At 37.6% G+C, this 21,789-nt stretch overlaps 2 protein-coding genes across 3 annotated transcripts in view; one reads left to right on the top strand and one right to left on the bottom strand.

The window, feature by feature from the left end:
- Nucleotides 1–14,762, bottom strand: part of LOC145965991 (uncharacterized) — a 76,268-nt gene extending 61,506 nt beyond the window's left edge. Inside the window, exons 1-2 of the mRNA XM_083089626.1 lie at nt 14,613–14,762; nt 12,107–12,203 (exon numbers count right to left, since the gene is read on the bottom strand). Of these exons, the coding sequence (XP_082945752.1) occupies nt 12,107–12,168 (62 nt within the window). The 5' untranslated portion in view covers nt 12,169–12,203; nt 14,613–14,762. The remainder of the gene's footprint in view (nt 1–12,106; nt 12,204–14,612) is intronic.
- Nucleotides 14,763–14,952: 190 nt separating this feature from the next.
- Nucleotides 14,953–21,789, top strand: part of LOC145966662 (protein-L-histidine N-pros-methyltransferase) — a 38,483-nt gene continuing 31,646 nt past the window's right edge. For both annotated transcript variants that reach the window (XR_014437118.1, XM_083090934.1), the window contains exon 1: nt 14,953–15,365. Coding sequence is in view for 1 of the 2 variants with exons in the window: in XM_083090934.1 (XP_082947060.1) it covers nt 15,150–15,365 (216 nt within the window). In the remaining variant the exon portion in view is untranslated. The remainder of the gene's footprint in view (nt 15,366–21,789) is intronic.

The following is a 21,789-nucleotide window of genomic DNA, read 5'->3' as shown; positions in this document are numbered from 1 at the left end:
CGGAGTTATGCCGTAACACCTCGGAGGCATCATCCACCGTGCCTGTACAGTACATGCATTGTGCACAGGGAGCGTTCAACCTGCGCTGCGACTAGCGTACAACGCACGTGTGTATCATGTTGTCTCCGCTGCATTTGCATCAGAAATTTTCGAGTAGCATAGAGATGCTACGAACGCTTAAATCTTTAATTTCGTAAATATGTATACCATGCAAATATGTTACACATTATTTATAAATTTAATCATTAAAGATTTAACCCTTTTGTAATGTGCCAAATGAAATATATCGTAAAAAAGTTTAAGTTTTCTATAAAATTGTTAAATTTATAAAGATTATAAATCCGGTGACATACATATGAATATTTTAAAATTGTACTTTGACATTTTTATTTTTTTAAGTACCTCTTTTAGCCACTTACATATATATTTAGCTAAAGTTAAAAATTTGTACTGGCAATTAAAAAAAATAATTGACATAAATTTATAAAAAAATTGACAAAATAGCTTAAGCTTTCCATAAAATGATTAAATTTATATAGAATCGACGACATATACACGAATATTTTAAAATTGTACTTTAATCATCCGACATTTTCATTTTTTTAAAGTATCTTTTTTAGCTAGTTACATATATTATATATTTAAATATGACTAAATTTAAAAATTCGTAATAACAATTAGAAAGAATAATTGACATAAGTGAGTGATTTTTTGCCGTTTGTGATAAACTATGAAAGTATGGGAAAATAATATACGTCAAAATAGATAAAAATATATGAACAAAATTAGCATATTTGGAGATACGTATAGTTTAATCTCGAAAAGAATGTACACACGATTTGGTACATTTGCTGCTGTCAAAGCGTCTAATAGATATAAAATTTTGTGCGCAAACATATACATGGCGATACGTTTATGAGTACAATACCATGGCGGAACAATTCGTGACGAGAGAAAACAAGAGAAAAGGAACAAAGAGATAAGAAGAGATGTATAGAGAAAGGGGGCGGGGAAGAGAAGAGAACTTGCCGATCATTTCAATAGTTACCGTTCGAAGTATATTCTCCTTGAGACACGAGAAACCTTTCTTCTCAACCCTCACGAGCCAGCATCGCGAATTTATCCACGTTAAGGGGTAAGAAAAGGGAAGCAACGCGTTAGAAAATATGACATCCTGTTGCAATGTGAATGGGCATTTGAAAGTCTGCGAGAAATTTATGAAATAAAATTCTCGAACATCTCCAAAAAGAAGATAAAGAACAAACAGTCATGAAACAATAATCTTGGAGAACAAAATATTGAAAGAATACTGGACTCGCATTAACGTTGACAAATGACATGATATCTTTTTTATTATACTTGACGTTTTTCAGTATCGCACACATCTCATCATAAAAGATTATTACATAAAACATTGAAATGTATAGCACACTTTATAGACAATTTTATATAGATGAATCTATCAAAAATTGCTCCAAATTTCAAGTAGAAAAACCATCATAAACTCCAAAAAAAAACAATACAAAACGATAATATTTAAATCATTAACTAATAAATTTAAAAACTGCAAATTTAATGAGGGAAAAAAAGAGAGTTGATTAATGAGATATACATATTGTATATATGTAATATATATATTATAGGAAATTGTATCAAAAAAACAATATGATCCTGCATTAAGGATATTAAAAAATATATAATTCTGATATTAGTTATTTCTATAAATACGAACTCATTTAATCATCTCGATACGGAGTTAAACGGACAATCCTGCTACGACATTCTGTGCATTTTCGAAGGGCTTGTAAAGTAACGAGCGCACTCCCAGTCTCGAAGTTGCGTCCGACGGTACGCATCGAGACAAGCAACACATTGTCCTTCGAAAATATATCCCCGACGGTATTTTTAAGACGATCGTAAAACACCGTCGTAGTTACGGCCATCTAACCGCACATATTGTCCGTCGCGTCCGCGTGCGCGTTTAAGGCACTCTAGCGGAGCGGGCCTTATCCATCCGACCGATGGAGAGTGCATAAATAACCGGGCAATCGTGGGTGACGAGTTTTCGCGTCGCGTATGACGACCTTAAATCTCTCCGCGCTCCGAAGTGACGCCTCGTAATGTCGGGGTTGCGTTCGGACCCCGCCGCGGCCGGGGCGAGCCCCGTGTTCCAACGAAACGGCGCGAAACGACGCGCAACATCGGCGTTACGGTCCTGGCATTGGCAGGCGTTTGAAATACACTCGGCTGAATTATGAACCGTAAAAACACGGCGGCGGCGGCGGCGATGGGACTTACCCGGGGCTTTAACCCGGACCCCCGGTAACCGTATTCACCCTCGCGAAGGGTTATTACCGGTGCGCGAGCGCGCCCGACGATGCTCGATGTGGTCTGCGGTCCCGAACGGACCGCGGCCGGAATGCCCGCCAAGCGAAATCCTCGTAAGAGAGTGAAAAAAAGGAACGAGAGATCGAAAGGAACGACCTGGCGATGCACGACGACAGGGCTTTTCTCGCGCGGATTAAAACGGCGGTCACGCGTCTCGTTAATATTTCGCCTCGTTTCGAAAATCAGCGTCACCATCGTCGTCAATTCGTGAGATATTCCAACGTATGTGTACTAATCATATACAACCAAATAAGGCTCACGAGAGCATAAGTTTGTAGGAATTTTCAATCAAACGTTTTTGCATCTTGTACCAACCCAGAGAAGCAATGTTGTAATTTCTCTATTAAATGAGAATATTATATTTGTCTCCTTTATATAACTCTTTTAAGAAAAAAACTTCAATATAAATTATACAAATTATATATCATAAATATAATTATAAATTAGTTAATTAATTATAAATTATACATATTAATTTATATGTGCTGTAATAAATAATTAAACTTTTTTCATTTCTTTACTAAAATTAGAACACTTTGATATTTCTCTTGTATAAAATGTTATCAATAATATAAAAAATATACGAATATTTTCGTAATATTTTTTAGATTCGCGACGAAAGATTTCCCTCCACAATTTTTCGAGAATTATCAAGACATTCCACTGAAATAAATATATATAATAGTTATATATTATATTATATAATAATTATATAATAGTAGAATAATAGTTTAGTCGTGCAATTAGCCCCCTTTAATTAATATGCAATTATAGTCGATGCAATATTCCATATTCAGTACCAAAGCGGCAAGACAATCGTGAGCATCGTTGTCACGAGCATCGTTGTCCGCGCTACATCAAAGAGCCACGCTCCGTCCACGTGGCCTTCTTTCACTGTTTCCGGCAGAGGTCCACCTGCCTTCAAGCCGGTGAAGGACACCTGCCGTTTCTCAAACAACCCCCGCGGACGCTCTCTGCAGGGCGGAACGAACACGTCTGTGTGCGTGCTACTCACTTGTCGAACCCCTTTGTGCAACCACGATGCCGCCGTTAAAAATTTCATCACGTCCTTCCCTGCGTTTCTTTCCAACCGAGCATTTTAGTAAGAAAAAAATCGCGTGCCGTTAATCAACTCGATAACTGCAAGTTCATTAATTTATGTATTACATCTGGCGCTTCTTTTAATAATTGTCGTTCTAAAGAGAATAATTTTCAAAATTATGTGAAAAGCAATTTAGCTTCAATTTCTTAAGCAAATTAGCTTTAATTTCAGGACTTTTTGCCATGAGCAATTTAACGAAATAATTCGGGCGCATATGAATAAAAAAAGATATTTAGCTACAATATCAGTTTTGAAGAAAAAAACGGATTCTGATTGAAAAAGAGCGAATTCTATTCTTCAAAAAAAAAAATATGTGCATATTTACACATAAGTTACGTACAACACCTAAGCAGCTACATATATTCTATTATTCTATAAGTCTATTAAAATGAAAATTAGTTTTAATATTAATAAAGTAATAAAAATTGACTATAGTAATAGAAGCATTTATAAATCTCTACAGCATAGCATTTAAATTAACTACCAATGCAATTACAACTCGCGTTGAAGTTTCTCGAGCTTCAGCTTCACCGTATCCTCACAGCATGCTTATAACACGCTTTCAATCACAAAGAGGATTTCCCAAATGAAAATTTTACCATGCAGAATGCAGATAACAGTAAAAACACTCGCCATCAGGCAACCACTATAAAAAAGAAGATCGCATCACGAAGGTTAAGTACCAATCAGAACAAATTCTCCTTAGCTTCCCCTAGAAGACTGAAAGTGCATGTAGTGGAACTACTTGAAGCGCGTCAGAGAGCAAACCGTGTCAAGTATACTTCGTAATGAAGGTGTGGTGACCAGAAGAATAAGAAGAAGAAAAAGAAGCGAAAGAAGAAGAAGAAGAAGAGAAGAAGCGTCGAACGATGCATCGAGGCGACGCAACGCAACGCGACGCGACGCGCGGCACAGCGTAGGATGGAAGGGAAGGAGGGTTGAAGAGAGGAGAAAAGGAGATGGACATTAGCGTAATGACGTCCAGAGAGTGAGGCGTAATGACACCAGGGTCATCGGGCGATACTGCAGCGGATCATTCGCCGAGGTCGTGATGACGAGGTCGTTCCCTCCACTCGAGAGCCATCTCCACCATCATCTCACCTCCTTCTCTCCCGGCCGTTTCTTCTCCCACCGCCTCCCCCGCCCCCATCATCTCCTTTCTCCCTCCTGTTACCCTTGGTCCTCTTCTCCTTGATCTGCTCTCTCTCTTTCTCTCTCTCTCTCTCTCTCTCTCTCTCTCTCTCTCTCTCTCTCTCTCTCTTGCTCTCTCGCCCTCTCCCCTTCTGACTCCTCTTTTCCTCCTCGTATTCACAAATGCGATCCCGCGGAATGAGCCGGCTCGGGCCGAGTTGCCCGCCAATAATAATTCTTACCGGATTCAATTTGAATAATGCCGCGTGCGGTTTCCATCGGCATGCCCGAGCACGCCTTATTATCTCACGTACCAACTCGCCTACTCGATATCCATCGATGGTATACCACCCCACCTTGCCGGCTACCATTATATTTTTCCCTCCCTTCCTCCATTCCCGTCCCCCATAACCAAAGATCTCCGCTTCGGTTTTCTCTTCGCGCTTCTCTCGCACTGCTCTTCGACTAGTTCACGCCGAGTCTGTCGTTACAATTTGCTGAATTTGTCCTGTTGCTTTTATTTGAGTCTTAACGTTATTATAGCTTCTTTCATTGCTGCAATTGTTGCAATTTGTGAAAGTCATTTTTCATTGTAAGCCAACAAAAGATTTAAAACATTAGGCAGTTTTTTATGATAATTATATCAGAAATATTAAATTTCAAATAGCTAGAAAAAAGAATTTAAAGAGCAAGAAAAGAGAATTTAAAAACACAAAATGATAAAACCAACGGAAATTCCTAAGTGCGCTAATAATAATTTTCCTATTTTTACGTGTATTAAATAATATATTTTTAATTTACAGATTTACGACAAAATTAATTTAGAAATTAATTATTAATCATGTATAATAATTAAATGAAATTTGATACATATATATAAGAATATTTAATGTAACGCATTAAATGCAAAAACAGATAATTTTTAAAGACACAGTATTAATCAATGCATCAAGAAAATTACAAATAATTTTATATTTTTTAAAAACAAATTATCGCTCTTCTCGCATCCTTCTAGCAACTAGCACAAGTATTTCCAGTCTCGTATTTTCTCATTCACGTTATATCTAGTAAGATATGCGCTTTGTCATGGTCCGCGCAGAGGACTTGTTCGTCTCTTTCAGGCTCGGCATAAGGGGCGCGAAATGCCAGCCAGCTGACGACAGATCGGCGAGAAAAAGTCGATCCGTCGATTGAACGCGTTAAGAACGCTACATAACTCATTGCTCGCTTTCTTGCTCGACTTTGATTTCCGCTAAGTCGCCATGAACGGAGGAAAACATCAAGTATAACAACAAGCGTCTATATACTCAAAAGCAACCACTGTTTATCGATTTATTCTCGATTCACTGGAGGCTTTCTTTCAAATCGTATTAATTACAAATTATGAATTAATTATAAATATTAAAAATTAATTGATAATGATTTACAAGGTAATTGATCTAAAAGAAAATAATTGATAACTTTTTTCAGTCTCCTCATCGAAAACCTTTTTTATAATGACGAGTTAAATGATATCAATACATGTTTTCATTATATTGGTTCTCAATACGTGTTTCAAATATATTAAAAGATCTTTATTTAATTATACAAAATTTTCATAGATATTAGCGAATATTATCTTCAACTTTAACATATAATAACAACCTCAAAAGAAAAAATATAAATTTTATCAATTCATTATGCATAATTTGCATTTAGCATACATATATGTATATAATATTTTCCGTTATTTATTTATTTCATTATTTGCAATTGTGTATGTATATATTTCAAGATAATCTAAATTATCTTATTGTATTTTAAACTTTTTTTACAATTTAAAAAAAATATCCTAATTTGCATAAATATGTATATATATGTGATTACAAATCTATACAATAAATAGTTCGAATAAATTACACGTAAATGTCTATATAAATAGTAATAATATTTTGTTCACTTTTATACTTTTAAAAATATTGCTCACAAAGCCATAATGCAATTTTCTTTCATTTTACAGGATGCCTAATGGCACACTCGTAGCACGCTCTGAAACATTAAAAGAGTAAAACCTCTTCGTCGCAGCAACAACGACTTCGTGCTAGTGACTTCGGTAAAATGTCAACCTCGATCTTCCCCCGTTCGTCGGTATAATGTCCTTTCAACCCCTTTTAAAACTCCTAAGAAGTAACAGTTACTGTGTAAGAGGCGGCTTTCTTCTGTAGCCTCATCGGCCTCAATACTTTCGTGAGAAAGAGGGCCGTACGTGACAAGCATGCGAAGAAAAAAACTCTTCGTTTTGAGATATATTTTATCTTTTATCATTAATCGAACGTAGGACGTTCATAAAATATATGTCTATGATAAGCATAGTTAAAACTGACATAAATATTGTTCTATTGACAATAATTTAACAGCAACAATAAAAGTTTTTACTCTATTTTCTATGAATCCTGATTCGAAAATGTTTATTCTTAAATTTAGAATTAGATTGAAATATTAGTTTAAAGCTTTAAATTTTAAACATCTAATCTTTTTAATGTCTCAATACATTGATTTTATTTACGATTTTGGAAATCATAAAGACTAATATCATGAAACTGATATTTGTTACAATTTAACGGATCTAATCTGCGCGAAGTGCACGAAGAATGGACTAATAACATGTTAGTAGATAACAACATCTATAAATCACATTAACAAAAATGACAAACAAATTAGATTTTATGTCAATTTGACGTTGTATCAGGCACCTCCACTTAAATAGAAAATTTCCTACACGCCATTCGCTCGGTTATTGATTACCTGTCGCAGGAATCAAACGAGGGATCGACCGGACTTGCGGTTTGAAAGAAAGATCATTGTAGCACATGCGTCCCATAGGGGCGCTTTTTATTGAACCCATTATAAAGGTTTCCGAAAAGTTTTCAGTGCCACGTCTCTTACTTCGACCACAAGGTACGTTATATGTCGAACTATTCCAATGTAACCGAAATAACAAGAGGTTTAAAGTTAACGTTATATAATACAATGTGCACAGATGTGTACAGATTAAACCGAAATATAAAAATTACTAACAAAGTATGAATGCAAGTAACATCAAAATAAAAATGTAATATTAAATATGCGAATATTTTATATATAATTGAGTTTTTAATTAAACCAAAAATACTAGAGTAATAGAATAATAGAATATAAGATTAGTATTTTCACATTTCAATCTTTTTTCCAAGGATAATATATAATTAAATAAATATTCTTTTTTTTATACAAAGAAAACTAAAGTATACAATTAAATAATAGAATTTGACACGTATTAATACGCTCTCATTTTTTAAAACGTGCCATACATTACGATCGCATCAAACATCTCGAGTGGCAATTTGCAGGAGCTAAAAGCTCGAGCGCGACTGTTTCGCAATCACGACGCGTGAGTTGTAAAAAAATGCAATCCGCACACGTCCTTGTTCTCCTCGCGGCAGCACCCCCCGTTCCGCCCGGTCGTTTGCGATTCAATACGACACAAAAGTCGGCCCTGAGAGAGAGTCGCCGAAACGAAAAGGACAAAACGACCTCGGCACGTAGAGCGCGGCTCTCCTCTCTTACCCAGGAGGGAGCCGCAACGCGGTAAATCGAGAAGCCGCGCCTGTGGAAGTTAGTCCCGGGCGCGGACGAGCGGAGAGGACTCATGATTCAGTTAGGAGTTTGAGGTTTGAGGTCTGGCCGTCATTATGTCGCCTGCCGCCGTAGCCTCGCATTCGACGAAGAGGAGAGACGGGAGACGAAGAGGTGGCGGTGGTGCTGCAGTAGCAGCGGCAGAGGGAGAAAGAGGTGGTGGTGGAAAGAGTCTCTCCAGGACGAGGAGGAGACGTTGGTGGTGATGGTGGCGGTGGTGGCGGACCAGGGGGAGGGGGAGGGGGGGAGGGCAGATGGAGAGAAGGTGAAGAAGGAGGAGGCGGAGAAGGGCAAAAGCGAGGAAGGAGGAGGACAAAAACGAGGCATTAGCGCTACCCGTGCTACCGTATGTTCCACAGTCCGCCCGACCGCCCGCTGATGCCCATTTCTACTTACCAAATTAGCATTATTACCCCGCGCGCGGACGCAAAAATGCAATCAATGTGTATATCCGTCCGTTCGCGTACGAGGGGTACGCGCGCCCTGTATATGTATGTATATAATCCAAAAAGGAAGGTACCGACCTCCGGCCGATCCGCGTCGGCGCGGCGCACCCGGTGTTAACGACCCTGATTTCTGCGCTTCGCCGAAGACGTACGAGTTCTTGCGCCATCGCCTTATGCGCGCGTCGCCGACTCCTCGCCGTTCTTTTCTACTGCCGTTACTACCGTATGCGCCGCGAGTAATATATGTATGTACATACTCGGAAAATTCGTAATGAGTATTGAGATTGTCGTCCGTAACATCTCGCGGGATCATTTCGCGGTCGGCTGCTGGAGGCAAAGAGCACCCGGCTTCTTATTCATTCTATCCCGTCGCGTTTTATGTCCGACCAGATCCGGAGCTCGTATTAGCTCGAGCAAGACGGCACGTGACGTATTCTATTTCTCCGCGGCTCCTTATTATATCTAATGTATTAATAACGCGAAGGAAAAAGTATTTAATATATAAATATATTTTTTTTATTTATCGATTACGGTATGCGGAAGCTATCGTTCGATTTAATTCCCTCCGAGTAACGACGGCGTTAATGACTGTATAAGTTTAATGCGCTATGGCGCCGTTCAATGACTAGCCTCAACTCCGTATGGCCAGTTATTATGGTAATTTATTCACCACATATTCAACTTTTTATGCATACGTGGAATGTGTCCGCGGAAAGGATAAACGGAATATTCATTTAAACATGTATTGCCCTTTAACACCTCTAACATTGACTCTATTCATCGACTCTATTTCAATATTCTAGTAACGAAAATTTGTCGATTTTGAAGCTACGTCGATGAAATTTCTATAATAAAATATATAAACAAATCTAATCATCAGCTATAACTATAACGATGAAATAAAATGAATGTGAATTCCCTCATTTTCCAAAACTGATAAACGCAAGTTTGATTACTCGATCTTACAATTAATGCTAATAACCGATGCAACGAAACGAGCGATGATATATAATCACATCAAAAAATCCACATACGAATTACAACATTACTTGGATATATCCCATCGCGCGGACAAACGGTCCGGTCTAACTACCTGTGGCAGACTCGTTAACGTCCCCGTGACTTTACATCGCGCGTCCCGCGGCGTAATTAACGCGCGTTTTGCGAGAGCGAAAGATTTGATTCATGACAGAATGGCGCGTGATACAAAGTCGAATATAGAGCGTGCCCGACTTGGACACGACCGCGTACATTCGTGTCATTTCGTCGCATCGCCGGCACGCGCGCGCGTGTGCACGTCCTGCAGGTATACACGCACGTACGCGCGTGCGTGTGCGACGACGAGAGGTACAAGCTTCGTCGAGGGACTCGACTTTGGGACGCCTGCGGGCGTGTAAGACGTATAGGCTACCCGTCTTACGCATCCCGCCGCACACACGGGGCATACATCACTCCGCACGCGTGAACTCCACACGCGTCTCCGCCGCAGAGTCGTTTAGGCGCCTCTCGCGCACCAGCCGCCTCGACTCTCTCCGTCGCGTGCACGCGCGCCTTGGTAATTATTATTACGAGGGATATAAGAACGAGCCACACGGCGCGGCATGCCGAGAGAAACAGCGGGGATCGGTGCGTGGTTCTCTTTTCGGTGCCTTTTCCCCTGTAATCAGCCGCGAACGCGGACTTGGACTCGGTTAGAACGTGGGATGCAGCTCGCGAAAGGAGAGAAACAAAGAGGATATGCGCATCTCGAGGAAACACTTACCGAAGTGATTGCGCGAATATATGTTTAATTGATTCCGAGAGATAATATTGCATCGAGAAAAAGAATAGCGCAAATAGAGAAAAATTGTGTTTACGATTTAGAAATCGTAGGTGAACAAATTAATTAATCAAAAATTTTCATAAAGTATAAGATGAGATAATTTTCTAATGATAGCGTGAATACCTGTAGTTTTTTTTCATGGATCTCTTCATTTTAAATATATTATAGAATGACGTAACGCTTCCAGTATGCAAATTAGCATAATGATCCTTAATTACTCTAATACAATCATTTTGTATTTGTGCATATAAATTATTACTCTAACATTAGCATTTGAAAACTGCTACGTAAATTTTTATCTTATATAATTTCTATCTAATTATATCTTATTAAGACATAATGTAATTGCATAGATTGCAGTTTTTTAAAGATGATGTAACACATTATTATTTTTATTCCATAAATTCAAGATATATTTTTTTTCTGATTTTTTTAATCATTAATTTTATTCTATGATATCAAGATAATCAAGATAATATAATTGGTTTTTCTAATCTAGTTGTAATAATCAAGAAATATTGAAATAATAAATAATAACTTGATAAATTCATTAAACATTATTATGAGAGAAAGATCATGAGAAGAGAAAATAAGATTCATTAATCTGCGTATGTCCCAAGATAAACACGTATAAATATATATCTTCCCAACAAACCTATGATTGTTATCATAAATTAACGCAGCCGGACATCAAAGTCCATCTTACGAATACAAGCTACATCTCTCTTTCTACCTCTCTCTCTCGTCGCGTCTCCATTTAAAGATTCTCTTTCGATAGGCACTCTTAAGAAAAACGTCTTCGGCTGGAATATACGTCGCTCCATCGCGCATTAAACGTCAAATTATCGTCGTCACTTTACTATCGTTATATCCCCGCGTAATTAAATTATTTCTCGAAACATGTGCCTGGAATTTAAACCGTTTTACCGCTTTTGGATTATCGCGCCGACATCGACTTGTGTACGCACTTATACACGCACAAGGGACGCGCGTCTCAACTGCATAATTATAGGCACGATTACTCATCAAGCATATACACGCGTTTACACACACACGCGCGCCTTTTCTAATAACGGCTTGCATGTTCGCATGGGGATTAATTAGCGTTTTCCACACGCGTACCGTTAATTATGCCCGCGCTTGAAAAGAAGGGAAAAATGTCCTCATTATCTTAAACACCGGCTTTCGGTGTAAAATCTAGATTTGCCCGGATAAATGGAACAAAACGCGCCTGTCCGTATATCTCCTCTCGGCACCCACTTCCTCTTCGTCTTCCTACCCTCTCCCTCCCTCCCTCTCTCTCTCTCTCTCTCTCTTTTCTCTCCTCCCGCGCTATTTTTCTGTTCGCCGGCGCTTGTAGAACGATAAATTTTCAACGCTGAAGAAAGACTTTAGATGCCTGAGGGGCACGTTTTGCGCCGCTTTGTCCTTTCGACTCCTCTTTGCCTCCCCCTCATCTTATTCTTTTCCCTGACTTGCCCACCCCTCCTTCCCTCTTGTCCTTTCTCACTCTCATTCTCTCTTTCTCATTTCCTTTCTCTCTTCTTCCTTTTCTTAGCTTACCTGTCGTCCTTCTTCACTCGCTCTTCCTCTCCATCTCTTTTCCTCATCTCTCCAGCTCTCATCCTCGTTCTCGCTTCTGCACTTCTCCGCTTCTTCCCTGCAAATTTACAATGCCCTCGGTTGTAATAAGCGGTTGCGCGCTTCGTTCACGATTATGAGCTCACTTCAGGTACCGAGGGGACTTATCGAGTTAAGGCCCTTCCGAAGCGCCGGACGTAGGTAGGAATGTCTCAAAATGGGACTCTGCGAGAGAGTGGTGTACTTTGACTTGCTAATGCGATTTATATTTTACGCGCACGAGGAATCTCGTACCTACGTCGGGCAATAACATTCGCAGGAATAGCATTCGCATTCAGTAAAATTCGCTGTCTATTCCGAAGCTAGTTCAGCGCTTTCGATTAATTTTATAAGAATGACGAGTGGCCGATTATTTAACATATCCGTAAAGAATTATTATTCATCTCAGTATCTTAATGATTAATAAGTCGCTCAGCTATTTTTAACAATCAATTGTCAAAAATTTGATATTTTTCAAATAATTCACAAATAAAACTATTATATTATAATAAGTAGTTTACTTATTATATTATTGATATAGGATTTTCTCGTAAAAAGTAAAATTCAAGTAAACTACATTAATATAATATATTAAGTAATTCTATTAAAATAAAAAAAATACCTCCCATGATTAAAAAAAAATATTTGTATTTTTATTGCCCCTGAAATAGAGACTGAAAAAACCGATTTTTAACTACAAGTTTTAATATAAAAGGTTATAAAAAATTATAAAAGAATGTGTGTATGTGTCGCACGCGCATATGTATGTAACATTACGGCTGTCAAAGAAACAAATTGATAGTGTGTGATTTTACTGAAAATATTCGAATTCTCGATCGTTTCATGGAGGCCATTGCCTACCCGAGAGAAGATTAAAAGAACCGAAAGAGACATAGGAATGTATTGCAAGGCGGTGGCACGCGGTGCTTTCTGCAAGGCCACGTGCGCCACACGTTGTTTAGACGTTAAATGTCAAGCATAGCCCAAACAATTTTCGACAAGGTCAAAAACAATGCAATTTAATTTTAATTTAAAAGCAATCTCACATTACGCTTAGGTATAATGTAGATGTATTATAATTTTATTCGCGTCGACGTTTTTGAAGATATTATTTATCAAAATTAATTTACTTTCTAAAAACATGGACTATGCATATATATGGTTTTATCTTTTTATCAATTATTCGTTCCTTCATAATTTAGTAATTATTATAATAGGGGCAATAAAATACACAGAAAAAAAATATATGTATAATGTATAATATATAATAATAAATATATAATAAGTATATATGATAAATATATAATAAATATATATGATCATTTTATATTCAATAAATTAATCTCTAATAAAAAATGCCTGGTATGAAATCGCTATAAAACATATTTTGATTCGCGCAAAGTATAAAAGACCCTTTTAGCGTATCATTGTCAATTTTAAGAAAGTCATTATGCACGGCATATTGCACATTATCTTATACTACATTCTCTCTTTTTCTTCTCCTCTCTTTCTCTCTCTCCCTCTTTCCCTTCAATACGTATTACAAGAACTGGGGAATATTCGGAAGCGGGTGGCAGGGTGTCAGCGACGGTGAAAAATTCGCCAATTAAAAAAATCTCATTTCTCTTGGTAACGAGGGGTGGCGCGCAATTAATGTCAGACGCGAAAATGATTTATGGCGTGTGGGAGAGGGAGAAGATGTGGCCCGTGGGCGGCGCGGTCGAGCTTATCATAAATTAATGAATTATCAGCGCGCGCGTGCGAACGAGCCGACCGATGAGAGCATGAGTGAGTGAGAGAGAGAGAGAGAGAGAGAGAGAATCGCGCGCGATGCGTCAATATGGCGTCTAAAATATTCATCGGACCGGTGCGCCGAGTACTCTCCCCGTGCCATATTTATCCTGCCTAAAACTTTCATGCCCAACTCGGTAACTTCCTTCGGGGGAGGAACGTTGGCCGATAAAAAATACGAGAGATATGTAAACCGTGCTTGTGTGATGATTTCGGAGCACGGTATATGCTTTGTTCGATCGTGGCGTAGATTATTTTACGCGCTTCTCGATTGGTTTTACGTAATTCAAGAAAGAGACAGAAACATATAAATGTGCGGAATAAATAATGCACAGGAAGAATATTCGACGCAATGATCTAAAGAATATTTTAAACGTCATATTAACGCATGCGATAATGTTCGACTTGCAATTTATCCGGAATGATATAAATGAACATCTAACAATCCACATTCAAACAAAACGCAAAGGTTAAGTGAAAGCGCCATAACTTCAGAGAGCGAATTCTCAAATTTCGATGCTTTAAATAAAGAATTACTTTGCGGAGAGTAAATGTTTTTATTGCTTCAAGAAACATAGAGATACTTTTTATTCGCATATATTCGTTTAATACTTAATATATAGAAATATACAAATGATAGAGAAAGAGAGAAACATACTTGATTTTGATTCTCCGTTTTCCTTACATCATCGCCATCATCTTCCGTCGACTGTTCTCGATGTAATACAGACACTCCCTCGCTTTGTATCGACACACGTACATACACGCACACACATACTGGACACGTACTGACAACAGTTGACAAAATACGTACGAAAATTCGTCGAAATCGCAAAAAACTATGTCAACATCGCCTACGACGCGTCGACGTACTGCATTTCAAACTGATGACGTCACGCAACGATTACGCCGCGGTCGGTCGGTCGGTCAATTACCGGCAAACTTCGGACGAGTTCTAAGCTTCGGGCGCGCCTCGCACGCGTCGCCACCGTCGCAATATGGCCACGTGTTGAGGAAGTGCGGTGTTTACGTGACGACGAGGCGCCCGATTTACGTCCGTGCGCCTTGTTGACGTCGCGATTGAACTCGTCGATTCGATGATTCACGCCGCGAGATATCGCCGCTCAATCATCATGTGTCCGTAGTAGTGATCCGTCGACGTGCTCGGACGTGTGCGCGTTAATTCGCGGTAAGCATGGCGGCGGGCGCGGACGAGCCCCAGGTCGTCAGGTGCGCCTACGGTTGTCAGGATGCCACCTGCTGCGTCACCGGCAATGTCGACGGATGCGGTGGCGATGGGACCGCGACGAGTCGCTCCGTACGGACTTACCGGCCACACGGCAACCTCGCCAGGGTGCTCTACGACAAACGGAAGGCGGACGAGTGGCTGGCAGCGTACGACAAGCGCAGGGTGAGTGAGACAGTCATTTCTGACAGATCGTTTTGCTGTCAATTTTAACGAGATATAAATTTCTCCCTTTCTTTTCTATTCGAACGGAGCATACGCGAGTTGCTCGTAAAACAGTGCTGCGTAAGCATAGATATCTCGATAAGAATGTATGTTTTGTCTCTCTCGCACTCGGTTCTATCTATTACGATCGCACGCGGCCTGCGGCAATGTTTACTTTTCGCCGCGCGCGACATCGCTCTCCGTGTCGTCGGTCGTCGTTTGAGGTCATGTCAATGGTCTCAGGGCCGTAAGTGTCACGAGTCGCGCCCTGATATATCATTGCTCTTTAATTCAACGCTCAAATATATTAGATTTGCATTTATTCCATTAAATTATTGTCTTAATAGAAAGTGACCTTTAATAAAATAAAATATACGGCATTATATAAAATTATATATAAGATATTAATAAAATAAAAATAAATAATAATAGATAATAACAGGTATATATGGAAACGTGTCTGATGTATGTGCAGTTATAAAAAAAATATTGCGCGTGCAATCTAATCTATTAAACGTACTTTTGAAAAATTATTTTCTATCGCATATTATGATTGTGATAAAATCACCAACTATCGATATAATTAAATTAAGTTATGAAACGTATGTTGTTTTGTGTGTATTTAATTTTATAAATAATATAGTAAATAAGGTATGATTTATTTACCACAATTGAAACGTTAGAGAAAATTTACTACATTAATCTCTTCTCGAATTACAAACATATTCTTTTTTTGATACCTAAATCTCAAAAATATCTAAATACTATTATATTAAATAACATTACGACAATAAATCACTGCAGGCTTTCTATGCAAATACAGTTATATATACAATTTTTTTACTCCTTTATTTAATCATCACAAAATTTAACCCGCAACTACATCGATACTTTGTCTTACACTCGCATGCCGTATATTAATCCTTTGTTGATTATCCCGAATTTATGCAGCCGTAAATTAATTATGATTTCCAAGAAACACCTCCCACCGTTAATTTTACGACAGGCATATCTCTCTCGGGCGCTAACAAAGATTTTTTTTCCAAGAAACGAGGTTCTGAAATCTCCGCGAGTCCGGATTCTCTCTCTCGCGCGCGGGCCAACAGGGGTAATTGGGCGGCCGGGGGGAAGAAACCGGCGTTGCATGGGGCACGGGCGCGGGCGAGGGGGAAAAGGGGGCCAGTAATAATTAGTACAATTACTGCACAAGGCCAACCACTGACTATCCCCACTCGGATAACCGCCGAGACGTAGAGCTGCTCAAGAGTCAAGACCGCGCTCGGCAATTACGGGATAATTACGTCCTCGATATTCCTGAAACATCCTCGGGGCCGCTTCAGGCACTGTCCACGACGTATCGGATCCTCTCTCCGCGTTTTCCTATCCTATTTATAATTACGGCGAAGAAGTCTACGCCAATTTAACTCGCGGCGATCACGATCGTGCTCTTCACGACGATTGAAGTGAAAAATACTGGATCGCGAGCTTCGTCGAATGGAGATGTAATCGGAGACACGAGAAACTTTAACTTGTCGAATATTACTGAAAAATCGTAAAAACAAAATATTTAGGAAAAAATTATTAAACATAAAATTATGTCTTTTTTATGTTAGATATGAAATATACAAGAAAAAATAGTTTATTTTTTATTTTGATGAATAAATGGAGATATATTTTTATATTTTATCGCTGTTATTTATAATATACTTTAATACTACAAAAACTAGACATAGATTATCAAAACTAAATCCATTTTGCAATTTTTATTATTTATTGAAAATTAAATGATAATAGATGATAATAAATGATAATTTATTTATTGAATTTTTCAAATGAGACAGCAAATTTATTTTTCTCTCTATATCGAATATGTTTGAGTCAAGGTTTGAGTCCTTATTTATATTTCTCAATCTCTGGGAAGATTTAATTGATTGAATTGCTGCAATACTTGTTGAGTAAGAGATTAATATATTATTGATATTGGTGATTAAGATATTAATATCGTATAATAATCTTTATTATCATAAACAAAATCGTTGAACGTATTTAATATGTTTTAGAATTTTAAAGAGAAATTTAAATGTTTTATGATAAAATAATATATATATATATATATATATATATATATATATATATATAAATTTATATAAATTTTGTATCTTATCATTATTTTATTTATAAATATATATGTATAATGACATTATAAAAACCACGGAATTAATACTAATAAAATAAACGAATATAAAAAAGATTTTAAATATAGATATAGATTGAATAAAGATAATATAAATTGCAAAAAGATTAAAAATAGATTTTCAAAATATAGAAATTAACAATGTAATAAATGTTATTATTTTATGTGTGTGTATATGTATATACTATATAAATGATAAATTATTTTATGAAAACAGGATTCTTTCCGCTAATAATTCTACATAAATATAATCAAAAGATAACATATCTGTTAATATATCGTTATCAATGTACACAAGAAAAAAAAATGTGTATGTGTTATTGGCTTGACAATTTTCCATTTCAAATTAATAAGATTTAATTTAAAATTGATGATCTCACAAATTGTTTCGAAATATATATTTGTAATATTTTAAAAGAATTTTTTCTGTAATTTTTTCTATACATATATACATTTCTATACACATTTCCACATACATAAACAAATTCTGAATATTTTTAAGATTTTCTCGAGTTCTTTTTTCCTGAAGGTTTCCAGAAAACACATAAAGCATAAAAAACTATGCCTCAATTTTATGCATTTGCATCGTAAATAATAAGTAATCTCCGTCGATTATATGTATCATGAATAAACTCTATCAAACTCAATTCACATTTTCTTAAAGCAGTAAATTTTTCCATATCACACATGATGCTAATTTTCAAGAATTACATTTTTTGAAAATATTTCTAAAAATTTGCTCATTCATTTTGAGTTATTTTCAAAAATTTTAAGAATTCTCTGTTTCTCTACTTTCAACTATTGTAAATTTGTCTTTCACAATAATACTTATGAAATTACTCGTCAAATTTATATGAATTTTCGAAATTACATCTTCAGATCGAGCTTATCTTTATCATTCGAATCAGTCTAGACAATCCAGTCACATTTCGTCCGCGATAAGGAAGAAAAAAAAACAACGGCTTTTATCTCCGTATTCGCGAGCACACCATCCTTCTCCCCTTCATCCCTCCTTCTTTCCGCGAGACGCGGAGCGAATCGATCTCGACTCCGACGACTGCGGCGCGTACTTAGGCAGGTGCTCGCTCAAGGGAGAAGGGAAGAATCCCATTCGGTCGCGTGAAACGAGAAATTTGAATTTCGAGCGGAGCCAAGGAGTAGCTGGTGGGAGGAAAACTAGGGGATGAGATGCCCCGCGAGGTTTCCTTTTTCCCTCCTTACGAAATCGACGCGAGACACATCACTTCGGGTCCCCGCTGCCGTCATCATCCTCGTTCTCGTCGTTCGGGCGGGAGGGAAGAGGGGGAGGGGCAGGGGAAAAGGACGTCGCGCTCTAATATCCCCTTCGCTAAAGTCTAGAAACTTTACTCTCGGCTATGTTGATGCGGCAACTCCACTCTGGTGTTTTAAGCTTTTAAAAAGAGCGATATGGGTTCACAACGACGTCCGCGCGTCTCGGGAAACGAAGGGGAGGAGAGGGATGGAAAACGTTGCGCAGGGCGCTGCTTTGAAATATTAAGTGACTGATGGATGAGGCTCCTGAGGGGAGGAAAGCGGCGAGGGATCCGGAGAAAGACGCGCACAAGACGAGTATATCTCGTCCTCGCTCCACGTTTCCCCCATGTTGTCCTACCCTTCTGTCCTGCATCCTTGTTTCTCCCTTTCCCTTTTTCTCCCGTGCTTTTCCGTACTCTTACGCATCCGTGCGTCTCGTTTCTCAGGAATTTTAAGTATGTCGTACACGATCATCACGATCAATGTCGTTTCCTGAGTCATCGACGCACGGATGCGTGAGATCGCAAAGTGCAATTATAGCGGTACTCGCGACGATAATGTTCAGTGGAAATAGGAGGGAGAAGAAGCAGAAATAATCGATTGTCTCACGAAGAGAAAATAATAAACCGATCAATGTTTATCGTAATATTATGATTAGTTTAATGTTATGATTTTATACGAATCAATATAATTTTATTAATATTATTTTATTATTCACACATACACACACAACTTTAATGTATATATGATATTAAAAATTATCAGTTTTGTGTAGTTTATTTATTTTTTTAAATTGTTATTAAAGTATTGTATGTATTTTATTATTGATATATATAATATTCTACAAGTTTATATTTCGACGGCTAAAATCAATCTCTTTGATATTATAATTTTTTATCAATCAATCAATCAATGGAAAAATCGGATCACTAACGTCAATAATCCGAAACACTTATCGAGCGATCAAAATCCGCGTAATCTCGAGTTTACGACGCACGTGTTAACGCTACAGTTACATCGATACTCTAACACGTTGTAGAGGAGGAATCTAGCTACACGGAAGTATTCAGATAGAACGCGAGACAATCCGTTACAATATGATTACAATTTGCGTAACATTTTATGGAGTCGAACGAGATGGCCATGCCGTCATACGTGACGTTATCTCGGCGATTCCGTGACGAGCTTGCTGTAAATACCGGTGTTAAAGCAAGCCTATCAACGCGCGATCGCAACCGCACGCACGATGCCAACCTCCCCCGCCTCTCCGTTTCTATGATATCCATTACGCAGCTTATTCATGGGAGCGTAAAAAGAGGCTGCTAGATGCGCTATCGCTGCGCGATGGAGACGCACGAGATTGTTTGGCGAACCGAGCATATGATGTGTCTCGCGCGCGTTTACAACCTTTTCTCTCTCGCGATGCGCCTTCCCCCTCGCCCGCCTGGCCAGCATCCAGCGAAGGCGGATCCCGACGCGGAAGATCCGCGATAAATCCGGATAGCCGGCGGATCTCCGCTTATCGCGCCGTATAATCACACGTGGCTCGCGCGCGCGGACCGATTACGTCAGAAAACTGACTTTTCTGCGAATATATGCTTATTCTTCCAATATTGCAAAGAATATAATTAAGAGCCCTCTCGCAATCAAGATCTTACATAGATTTTTTATATTAATTTTGCGCTAGGATTTGTTAACATTTAACTATTAAATGCGAATTCTTTTACAATCATTTTATAATCACTTTCATCGTAAATGAATATTAGAGATTTCTAAAAAAACTAGAAATAAAAAAAAGGCTGAAATGACATTTATGTTATAGATATTATTCTTAAATAAAGTTACCATCATCTTTTGTATTTATGTAAATTAATTTATTTTTAATATATCAACTATGCTGGCTTACGCTTATTCTATTTTATTTAATTTAAAAAATGAATTCGACTGACAAGTATGGTCGGATTTTTTCGCATCCTTGCACGTACGAGAGAAATAGTGGTTCCCGGGATAAAAATAATATATCCGGCAAAGTAATGCGTACCTGAAAGAGAAAGAGAGAGGCAGAAATGCGCTTTGTGTGTCGCCGAAAGTTCACGCGAAGCTGAAAACTTGGATTTTAAAACGTCGACTTTAAAATTGCGCGAGATGGCCTTTGTGAGAATGGCAGAGATGAGAGAGATCTCGTTAGCCCCGTTTTCTCGGACTTTTTATTCGGTTCTATTTTTTTTATGAAGGCATTGCTTTTTTTTTTATTATTGCGGCTGCCGTATTCTGAAATGGCGCAAAGAAAGAAACGCAAAACGGGTAATATGCGGCTCTATTTAACATATTATTCAATAGTAGATAATATAGATATGCAAACAAATTTTTTTAAACATATGAAGCTTAACGCAAATCTCTATATAAACAATATTTTTGCTGTAAATGGCATTAATATATTTTTTAATCAATTTTTTAGGCATTTTTAGTGCATAAATATTTCCTATTGTAATATATAATTTTATTTTTTTTAATTTTATTCTTTTAATATTTTGAAATTTAGCATTTTATACTTAAATTTTTTCAACTTTATCATAATATTGCAAAAAAAGATGATGTATACGAAATTAAAATTATTACAAATGCTCTTAAACTAACACATCGAAATTCATAGATACATATGCAGCACATAATCTTTGCCATTTCAAATCAGTCTTGATAAGTTAATATTAAATATTTTATTTATAATTTGATATTATGTTGTTTAACATATGCAATAATTTTATTATTTAACAGATTTTGAAAGACTTCAAAAATATAATTCACTATTCAATCATTCTTTACTTCGAGTGTTTGGAAGATACAATATGATTATGTCTTGATTATATCTTGATATAAAAATTTGTGATACAATGTGATTATGTCTATCTTGATATA

Source organism: Camponotus vicinus, unplaced genomic scaffold, assembly GCF_025532165.1.
Source record: "Camponotus vicinus isolate PSW18456_S1 unplaced genomic scaffold, iyCamVici1.0 SCAF_2, whole genome shotgun sequence".
Lineage (NCBI taxonomy): Eukaryota > Metazoa > Arthropoda > Insecta > Hymenoptera > Formicidae > Camponotus > Camponotus vicinus.
Note: the sequence above shows the minus strand (reverse complement) of the source record. Positions and strands in the feature narration are given on the sequence as shown.